At 43.3% G+C, this 11,200-nt stretch overlaps 1 protein-coding gene across 1 annotated transcript in view; it reads left to right on the top strand.

The window, feature by feature from the left end:
* The first annotated feature begins 79 nt into the window (after positions 1-79).
* The window catches only part of ZBTB10 (zinc finger and BTB domain containing 10), a 30,770-nt gene continuing 19,649 nt past the window's right edge, over positions 80-11,200 (top strand). The window contains exons 1-2 of the mRNA XM_026100707.2: positions 80-1,390; positions 8,211-9,108. Coding sequence (XP_025956492.2) covers positions 416-1,390; positions 8,211-9,108 — 1,873 coding nt within the window. The 5' untranslated portion in view covers positions 80-415. The remainder of the gene's footprint in view (positions 1,391-8,210; positions 9,109-11,200) is intronic.

Below are 11,200 nucleotides of genomic sequence, written 5' to 3'. Positions count from 1 at the left end.
GGCGCGCGGGGGAGCGTGACGCGGCGCAGCTGTCGCGCCCGCCCTGCCAGCCCCCCGCCTGCCCGCCCCCCACACGCGCTCCCCCTCCCCTGCGGTGGCGCTCCCGGTGCATTGTGGGAGCAGTCCGTTGTTCATTTGCCATTCGACCTGATCCGGGGCCTGTTGGGACGGAAGCGCCGCCGAGCCGGATCCATTGTGGGGAGCCTGCGGCGGTGATCTAGGCCAGAGCCGGGGGGGGGCCGGACTTCGCCTCGCCCGGCCGCCCGCCCCCCGTTTCCCGCTGCGCCCGCGGCAGGCCGGCGTCTCCTTCCCCCTGCGCGCGGGCAGAGCCGCCGCCGGGCGGGCGGGCGGGGAGCGGCGGCGCGCGGCGGCGGCGAGGGGCGCGAGGCGGGCGGGGGGCGCGCGCGCGCGCGCCATGTTCGCGGAGATGAACCGCCGGACGCTGGCGTTCCGTGGCGGCGGCCTGGTCACCGCGGCGGCGGCGGGCGGCGGCGGCGCCGCGGGCGCGAGCGGCGGCGCCGGCGCGGGCGAGGCCTGGGACCGGCAGGACCCCGAGCAGCTGAACGGGCGCGGGGCGGACGAGGAAGTGGAGCTGGAGGGGCTGGAGGCCGAGGAGCTGGAGGCTGCCGCCGCTGCCGACGAGAAGGAGCTGCTGCTGCTGCCGCCGCCTCAGGACGCGGTCTCGCCGCCGGCCGCCAGCGGCCCCATGTTCGCCGAGAGGAACCGCCGGACACTGGCCTTTCGGGGCGGCGGGGGGCTCCTCACCGGCCCCTCCGCCGCTAACAATGGCTGCGAGGCCTCGGCCTGGCCGCGGAAGCACTTCAATGGGCGGGGGGCGGACGAGGAGATGGAGCTGGAGGGCGCGGAGGGCCTGGAGCCGGAGGCCCTGCTGGAGGGCAAGGAGCTGGTCCAGGACGGGGGCTCCCTGAGTGACAGCAGCGACGACGAGGAGGACGGCGAAGGGGGCAGCCTGGGCGACGGCAGCGGCGCCGAGGGCGGCAGCTGTAGCAGCAGCAGGCGGTCCGGGGGCGACGCCGGGGACGAGGCGGAGGGCAGCAGCGTGGGCGCGGGGGAGGGGGAGAGCATCAAGCATTTCCCGTTAGCCAGGCCCAAGTCGCTGCTGCAGAAGCTGCACATCTCCTTCCAGGGCTCCTGGCTCAAGGAGTTCCCATGGCTCCACTACTGCCAGGAGACCGGCCTCATGTCGTGCGCCTGGTGCACCGCCGCCGCCCCCGCCGCCGAGCTGCCCGCCGCCCCCGCCCCCGCCGGGCCCGCGGCCGGAGGGCACGACGAGCTCTGCAAGGGCACTCGCAACTACAAGCGGGCCCTGCTGCTGCGGCACCACCTTTCCGCCGAGCATCGCCTAAACGAGCCCGTCAGCGCAGAGCAGGTAGGGCGCGGGGCGGCGGTCCTGCGGCGCGGGGGGAAGCGGCTGGCCTTGCCTTTCGCATAGTTTTTTGCCCACGTGCGTGAGCTGCTTTAAATGGCTTCCTGTGTTTGTTATTGCCCGGTGCGTTTCGCTGCCCGGACGCGCCGTCCCCAAGCGGGGAGGTTTTTCTGCTTTCCGCTGCAGACCGGCCCCCGGGCCGATCTGTGCCGGCGCGTTGCTGACAGCGCTGCTGTCCCGCAGCCTGGGGTGCTTTCCCCCGCCGCGCGGCTGCTGTTCTCAGCTCTGCGGCGTTGGCAGCTAGCGAGTGGCGTTTTCCTTAGTTTAGCTGTGTATCTGGTGACGATAAACCGGCAATGTGGGAAAAAGTTGCGTATGAGTAGTGGTGTGACTGCACTGATTTGAAAACACTTAGTTACAACTTCCTTCTGCGGTGCTGGTGAAGGCAGGGCAGTGTCCGGCGGACAACTGCGTGTGGAACTGATACTTACCGGCGTGAAATTAGAAGTATCCCGCTGCTCTTAGCGGTACAGTCTTTGTGCATTAATAGGATAATTGTATGTAGTCTAAACACTCCTGTTTAAATCTTTTATTTTTTTTCCCCGAATATGTTGCTTTAGATTTAGTTACTTTGCAAAAAGTCTGAAATTGCTTGGTGTAGGTTTGAGATAAACATGTGGTTTCCTGAAAGCAGTGTCAATATGCCAGCTGTCCTCTAATGCTTTAGAACTAGTGAAACTGTTTGCCTTCCTTGCTGAACTTAAAACTATTGTATCTCTTGCTTATGAGGCAGGGCTAGCTCTAGACCATATGTGGATGAAAATCTCTTAAGGAATACTTGCTCTTGTTGAATCAGCAATGCTTCTGTTGCCTTTCTTCCTAAGGATGTCTGCACAGCAAAAGTTAAGTGAATTAACTCAGATTGGCTAGTTGGAGTTAACTTGCCAGCAGACACAAGCTAATGTGTTTCAGATTAGTTTAGCAGGTTGAACTTCGGCTGCTAGCCTGAATTAAAATTCCTGATCGCTCTGATTTTACTACTTTCATCCATGTTTTATTTAAAACACCTATCTGGGTTGTATAGGTGTATTTAGAGTCAGAACTGGAGCACAGGGCTTAATTTGAGCTTATCACTTGAGCGCTTTCAGGAGCTAAGGGTACCTTGGACAAGAGCTGCTGTTCTAATGTTTGGCCAGGATATGAGGATGACAGATAAAATGTCAAGTGAGCATAGGTTTTCTTACAGCTAGCTGGAAGAGGAATACAAGTTTTATGCAAAACTTATGCAGGATTGCAAGGAAAACCTGACCATGTGCATGAAGTAATCTCAGTTATCAAAAACAATATTTCAGATTTATAAATTATGATGTTTGTCTTTAAGATGAATAATAATACCTTTTTAGCAAGTGTATTCGTGGACTGAATTCTCAAGGCAGCTATTGTTTCAGACATTTTGTGGCAGTAGGTCACTTTATCAATTTCCTGCAATCTGAGGTTTGCTATTCACTCCGAATATTTTGGCCTGACTTGTCTTAAAGTGACTTCAGTTTCTATTTTGAAACTTTTATTTTTAATTTCTTTTATCTCATATTTTGAAAATGTTCCTCTTTGTTTAATGTTATTGCAGTATATTTCTTATCTTCTTGCTTAGTTTATAACTTTGAGTTGTGAATAATTACCATGTGAAGGTATGTCCTGTCACTGTTTAGTCTCAGTGTCACTAGATACTGCTACTTTACGTCACAGTTGAAAGTTTCTCTCACTCCCATGAAGCCATGCAAAAACAAACATATTCCAAACAATTTTTTTGACTAAAATTACTACTCTTTCCTTCTGTCTTCCTATCTATAGTCTGCCCCGACTATCTAATAGTCTTATGACATTTTGGCTTGCATGTCACAGCAGCCAAAAAGCTAATAAAGGTATCATTAATATCTGAAGATTGGCCCTTTGTTCTTGTGGGAAACTTTGTAAAAATGAACCGGTGCTTTTACATCACTGATAGCTTAGGAAAAGTATTTGTGGAATCTTTAAGTAATTGTAATTACAAATAATAGGACAGACAAGATGTATCAGTGGCTCTTTTGCGCTATATTAATGACAAGGCTTGAACAGAACAAGCTTCTGTAAAGGAGGCTTAGAGATATAGTGGTTTCAAGTAGAAAACAGTGCTCTCTGCATCGCTGTGCTATTATGTTTTGGTTAAAAGCTTCTTGCAAAGGAAGGAATTGCAGTTTTCCAAGAGTCAGTGTAGTTTTACTTTGTAGTGAAGTTTTGCATTACACATGCTGTATCACAAATATGATTAAGAATCACTGTTTTCTCTCCACTTTTATGTTTAATTTCCACATACTTTCATATTTTTGATAGCACTTCCGTTTCCCTTGATCCATACACTTAATCTAATACCAAGACAATAGCCCCATTTTTTTCTTAATGCCATCATACCAGATACTTGGAACAAAAATTGGTGATTTGTACCCTGACCATGTTTTCAACATACATAATGAGGTGGCAAAGCCTTTTAGATTTAATGATTTGGGGGAGACCTTTCAGTCTTTGTCTTAGAGACAACATGGGTGTATTCTTGACTTGAGAAGCTTCAACTGCAGGGCATGTTTAGCAGCTGCTAATAAACATATGGCACGATGCCACCATCAAGTGCGAAAAGGAAATTGTAGGTGTTAGACTGTAAAGCAGTGGAAATTTCTATAGGTCTGTTGGATATTACACTCATGAAGATATGAGTGATGATTTCAGTTTATTTTTGGGATACATTTAACTTGGGATGCCAAAATACATTACAAGTGGTTGCAGCTGCTGTAATTCAAGGGTACTGAGCTGTCAGTTGGTGCTTCTTTCTAAGGCACAAATCTTTACTCATTTCTTTCTGTTTTAGTTTTTAAAATAATCTGCCTGTATGTTACGTTGAAGTATAAGGAAAGATATATTTTGTCCTGAAATTGCCTTCAGTTTTTAAGAAATGGAATCTTATATTGAAACAATCTTACAAACTAGCCCACTTGCTAGGAAATCACTGCAATAGATTTTTAGTTCTGTAATGAAGTTAGATCCATGAGATACAGATTTATCGGTTGTTGGGTTCCTCCCCTTAAAGCTGTTTCTTAAAACATTCTCTCTCTGGACATAGTTTGAAGTCGAGCTTTGGAAATACTGCCAGAAAAGCTTTCTCCAGCCTAACAGACATGTTGGTTTAAAAGCAGAAGCTCTCCAAAAGGAGGAAGGCCTTTGATGTGATACTCTTTTTTTCCATGTGAACGATAATTGCTTGCCTTGTGTGAGGAGTGATGAATAGGAGTTGTGCTTCAGATGTAGAAACTGTGTTACAGTATTCTAAGTTAACTTCTTCAATTACTCTTAACAGAGCAAAAAAAGAAAAGTTGAGGAGGAAGTCAGATATTCAAGGCTAAGCACTGTTATTTACTGTATTTTTATATAGTGTTTTTTCCAGACCCAGAAACACTTCATTGGATGTTAGATGTCTAATGTAACAATTTTAAACTGTCTGAGTTTTGAGTTGTGTGTACGTGCATGTTATAAGGCATGTAAAACAGCGGTTGAGCACCATGTATGCAGCCGCCATCTTCTGAGATAACTTTCCTAGTTTGCTGCATGTGCTAAAGAAATTCATGGTAGCTCACTTTTGTTAGAAGATCCATTTTTCAGGATAAGAATTAATTTGGGGGGATAGAAAAGAAGCTGAAGAGCAACGTATGGTAACGGGAAAGGGATTACAAAAGTGTGCCATAACTATTTTTCATACAACTACATCTGGGATGGAATCCACTCTTGGACTGATTTTTCTCAGTGTTCCTGCTTCCGGCAGACAAAGTATCCCATGACACAGGAGGGAAAGAAAAGCAAATTTCGGGTAGTGCTTCTAGATTATCTGTATCTTCTACTGTTATTTTTTTAGGCACGTTTAGTTAATGAATTATACGTATTAAACAGTCATTTACCTTTGGGTGTATTCAGATGAGCCTAGTTAATTGAAAATGAACATAAAGTTAGTTTCCCTAAGCAGTCTGTGTTTTGCTAGATCATGTTTTAATCAAATCTACAAAGATAACATGAGAAGCTTTTTAAACTTATTATTCTATAGATTCCATAAATGAGGCTGGAAGACTCCTGATTTTTATTCAAGATTTCTCTCTTTTTTTTATTCTCCTTTTTCCTTAAAGGATAAGCTTGTTTGGTGTTGAAATAACTTATGCTAGGGGAATATTTGGTCTGTATTCTTAAAATATAATGGCAAAAAATCTAAGCAAATGTTCTTTGAATCTTTCTTGTGGTTCTTATCAGAAAAGTAGTGCTCTTCTGGTGATTGCCATGAGCATGACATGAGTAATACAAGCCTGAAAATATACTTTCCTGGATTTTCTGTAATTATTTTCTGACCTTCACTTCCTAATGAATTATATTGTGCCTCTTTAGTACGACAGGGAGATGTTAGGACTTCCCAAGGGGTATTCATTTTTTTTTCCTCTCTCACAGCAAATGTTAATTCTACTTATCACTTGATTTACGTAGACTTGTTAACTGTTCAGATGTGCGAGACTTCTTTTGCTTGAGGTGCAGTACTGAGGTTAGCTGCTTCCAACAGGTAGCAATTACCTGTTGTGTGCAACATTATGGTTAACTTAAAGAATTAGTACTGTAAAGCTGTAGTATCTCTAACTGATCAGCTCTCTGCCACACCACCATCAAAGCATTTTGGGCGTTTGTTGCTTACTGCCTCTTATTTTCACTCAGCCTTCTGATGGTCTTTCCGTATTGAATGCTTTAGTCTTGTGTTTCTGTATCACATAACACTGCAAATTTTTTTTTACCCTGTTGGTTTGTAGTTAGGAAAAGGCATATTGTAAATCTCACTTTCTTTTCTACCAGTTTGACTGGATACATAAGAATCCCCAGTTTACTCTATTGCTATCCTTTAATCAGACATCCATACAGAGAAAAAGCCTGTTGCAGTTTAAATTTGATGTGTTGTGTTAAACACATTCGCAGATAATGGAGCTTCTATCAGACATCATAATAACTAACCTAACGTTTCTTGTTTAAGATACAAGTCACTGATGGTTAACATTGTCTGTTGACTAGTGACGACACTTCAGGGTACAATCATTTTTGTTTTAATCTGATCTAATGTCAGTGTAATTGGTGTTTTGAAACTGTACAGTGCTCTGTTGCTGGAGTGACAGAAAAGTTGGTAGAGATCTGAAGTCTTCTGAGAACTTTGTTGTCATAAATGTGGGACGTACTTCCTGTTTCAGAGCCCTCAGCTGAGGGAGTACTTGGATGTGTTAAAGAGCACACAGAAAGAAAGAAGGCGAGGCTGGACAGAGATTGATGCTTGTTTTCAAACTGTCATTATTTCTACTCTTTTTAAACCAAAGAAGTTTCTTTCTGAAAAGGGTAGAGATTTAGAAGCAACTCGAATGTGACATCAAACTGAAATCTCTCTGCAGGAGATGTTATAATGGTACAGTTTTTCTTTGAGTTGTGCTGGGCATTAGTCACTGCTTATAGTTGTAAAACTTCATTTTAGAGGATGTAGTTAAAACCTCAGTTGTCATCCCAGTGATCTGCATTGGGATCATAACTAGAGGTGAGTACTGATTTAGTGCACTAATTCCTGCCTGGTGTAAAATGACCATTTTATATTAGTTTCTGCCATAGCCACCTCCTTGTGTCCCCAAAATAAGGGTAGTACTTTTCTGCAAGATATATTTTAGCCCCTCTGTAGATTATGGGCTTGTGATAGGATTAATCTACCTGTATCTGAACTGTAAAGTCTAGCTCAGATCTTTGTTACTTATCAGTATCCTGCTGTTTGAAATACTCGTTAATAATAATTTATTGTCTGGTGTTGGATTGCCCCATATTACTCTTCGTTAGTAAAATTTTCAAGCTGCATTTGAGATCACTTCTTGAAAAGGCTGTTTAAAGGCACATAAGAACATATTGTCTGTATAATAAGAATGTACCAGTTAAAGATGCTGCTGCGAAGCTTCGGTGAAGTTTGTTTGATTCAGGATACTCTTGGTTAAATAATGTAACTAAAACTTAATTTCTGTGGTTTGTTGCTTGAACTAATTACTTTCAGTATTCTGTCCACTTATCTTGTAATACTGCTATTTAATACAATGCCCAACACAATTAGAAAATAAGACTTAACTGCCTAATTTGTAAAATTCTATAAAAATGTGCCTGCTATTCTAACTACTCCTTTATTATGTTTTTTTTAAAACATATAAAACTATTAGATATGATCTGCATTGTATATAAACTGGGAGATAGGTTTTTTTTATATATATACATTCATCTCTCTGCATGAGAAAATGTTGAATCGGTTATCAAAGTTCTGTTCACTTGGAGATTTCTATGGAAGAACAGAGAATGGATATGTGAGAACCACTTAGTTAAAGCTTAGGAAAGAGCTACTGCTGAATCTTTAATTCTTTAATGTATGTGGGTTAACAGAAACACATACTTTAACTCTGCTAAAAAATCTTCCCTTACTTTTGGCCCAAATTTCACTTCCTTTGTCCTTACGGGAATCCTGCTGGTTCTGTTTTTGTTCCAGACTTGGGGGGTTGGGGAGATGAGATCTCAATTCTTATTTTTCAAAAATATTTTCTGTTACTACATATTCTAGGCTGCCTTTATGGCTAAGAATAAATCAAAAATTTAGTTTGTATAACGTTTTCTTCTTAAGTGTATTTTCATAAACTGCTAATAGTGTTAGAGAACTGAGAAGAACATTCATTAAGAGCTAATTATGTTTTTTTTCTAATTGCAGGAGTCAGAATTGCCATCAGAACTGAACAATGAAGGATACTGTGATTATAACAGCAGGCCAAATGAGAACTCTTACTGCTATCAGCTCCTGCAAGAACTAAATGAGCAGAGGAAGAAAGGCATTCTTTGTGATGTCAATATTGTGGTGAGTGGGAGGGTCTTCAGAGCTCACAAGAACATCCTGGTTGCAGGCAGCCGCTTCTTTAAGACTCTGTATTGCTTTACAAACAAAGAAAGCCGTAACCAAACCACTGTTACCTATTTAGATGTTGTTGCTGTTCAAGGTTTTTCTGTCATCTTGGACTTCTTATACTCTGGTAACCTCGTGCTTACGAGCCAAAATGCTATTGAAGTGATGTCAGTGGCCAGCTACCTTCAGATGACTGAGGTTGTCCAGTCCTGCCGCAATTTCATTAAAGATGCCTTAAACATAAGTATAAAATCAGAAGCTCCAGAGGCTGTCGTAGTGGATTATAACAGAAGATCTGTTAGCAGGGATGGTATGTCTCCAAGGGATCAGAAAGTTGCCAGCTTCTGGGCAACGCGAAACCTTACCAACTTGGCAAGTAGCATACAGACTGAAAACGATGGTTACTCTATTGATGAGGGCCAAATTGAAAACTACCAAATGAATGACTGCAGCTGGGTCCAGGACAGCTCACCTGAAATGGCGGAAAATGAATCTCAAGGTGAGGGAAAAGTTTTTGTGTGGAATGACATGGGCTCACAGGGACAATCAGTTCAAGAACCTGGAAAAGCAAGAAGGAAAAACCAAACAGCAAAGAGATTTATTTATAATATACCACCTAATAATGAAGAAAACTCAGAAGATTGCTCAGTGCTGCAACCATCAGTCCCATATCCAGAAGAAGATTTGCAATTTATTAAGGAAGAAGCAGGTAAATATTGTTTGATGTCAGTCATATCATTTGAGAACTAAACTATTAAGTACACAACAATGCAATTTTTATAAATGTATGTGTGATAAAATTTTTCAGTGAAACCAGCAGACAATTAGGATTATTTGATGATCTGATTCTCCACCTTGGTACACAGCAGCATATCTTGCCGTACAGAAAGGAATGACTATGCCATGCCGTACAGAACGTGCTATTTTCACCTAGCACTTAAGTTGGGGATCCGTACCAGCTAGTACAAGCTAGAATCCATACAGCTACATTTAATGTGTGACCACAATTAGGCACAAAATCAAGGACCAGTAAATAACTCGGGCTAATGATGCTAGCTGATTGCACAGACAGGAAAGGCCTTTTTAATTCCTTTCCCTACGCTAGATTTTTGTGGTCCCCTCCCTGGCCTGGGTGTCAACAAGAAAGAAAAGTCATCTTTCTTCTACTGTTTATTGTAGGGATATCTGGGAAGCCACAGGATAGGTTTGAGAAGCAGATGGGGAAATAACACCACAGTGGTATATAATGCAGGGGAAATCTCTTTGTTTAACTGTTCTTCTGTTCTTTAAACAAATCATGAGAGATGATTCAATTCGTAGGGTTTTTTCTTAAGGATCATTTGTTAATTAAATGCTAAAATAAGGTTAAAAATCTCTTTGCTAAACAAAAGTATGGTCACAAAAAATATCAGCAACATATTGGGAATTTGGGGCAATGTAATTCAGTTATTGCGTATGGTATAAATAGCTGAAATAAATTTTTGAAATATTTCTGTTTACCTATATCAGTTGTATGAATTGGCAGCTGATTTGAAAAATGACCCCTAAATAGGGTTAAGTTAAAGGTAGATTTGTGGCATAGCTGGAACCAGGTTCTTTAGACATGTTCATTTCTAAAGCACTTTAGAATATGTGCCCCCTTCAAACTCCTCCAAGGACTGCATGTCCTCAGCTTCACAGATTTGAAATATAGGGGGGAGGGAGGGATGTTAATTCACAGAACTTGCGCCTGTAGGTATTGAATATTCCTGGATCTTTTTGTATTCTAATGATTAAAATGGAGATTTGAAAGCAACCTTTCCCAGCTGAGTTCTTGGGAGAGCCTAGGGACCTATCTTCATTTCAGTAGAAGGATGGATAGACTTAGTTTCTTCCTGCATGCTCAATCTTGCTTAAAAACAAAGCCAAAATACATACTTTCAGTAGTGGCATGGACAGGTCAGTTCTACTGGGGTCCTGAACTCCTATCTGCAGTCTTTTAGAAATCTGTCTCTGGCTAGTAGCTACTGAGGCGTGAGAAGAAAGTATGTGAATAACAGTCCAGCAGAGGGCACATGGCAACTCTGCTGTGTTGTGCCAGAATATGTACGTGTGTACTGCAACTGTGTGTGACAGCAGAGTAATGTGGACTGGAGCTATAAATGTGTACTGGTAGAAGCAGAGGAAGATGGTACAGGATATGTCTATGCTGTTAGCAAGTAGTGTGGTGCAATACGAGCAGCTCTGGGGAGAGAGAGAGAGGGAGCGCCATGCTGAGGAACTAAGATTCATTCTGTAAATGCTTCAGGGGCTCTGCTTCAGCTTAGCTCTAGTCTTTGTCTCTGAACTCAATGGCTACATCTATGTTAACTTTTCAGTTCAGCTCAGGACTGCACCTCTGAAGTGAATTTCCTGATCTTCTCTTATTATGCTTTGATCCACGTTGTGGAGCAGTCTTGGACTGCACAGAGTTTCTTTTGGGTGAAATAAAGCTGGAAGCTGTGTTTCAGTATTATGCGTTATATGTCTTATGTGTGACAAGCCTTGAGCCTATAGCACCAGGTCAGATCTAGTCTTAAGTAAAATGTCTTTAAATGTGTGTATTGGGGATGTTGAGTTCTCAGCACCCACTCTACAAATCTGCCTGTGCTGGGCTGCACTACTTGCTGACGCATATTTAGCCACAGTGGTGTGAAAAAGGGCAGCAGAGAGTCTGGAGCAGGAGTGGAGTGCCTGGATTGCTGTTAGTTGCACAAACATCAAGTTCTGACTCCATTTGGCCTGCAGTTTCCTGCTCCTGGTTTATTTGGGATAGACAGTCA

This window comes from Dromaius novaehollandiae, chromosome 2 (assembly GCF_036370855.1).
Source record: "Dromaius novaehollandiae isolate bDroNov1 chromosome 2, bDroNov1.hap1, whole genome shotgun sequence".
Lineage (NCBI taxonomy): Eukaryota > Metazoa > Chordata > Aves > Casuariiformes > Dromaiidae > Dromaius > Dromaius novaehollandiae.
This window is presented reverse-complemented; position numbering and strand designations above follow the sequence as displayed.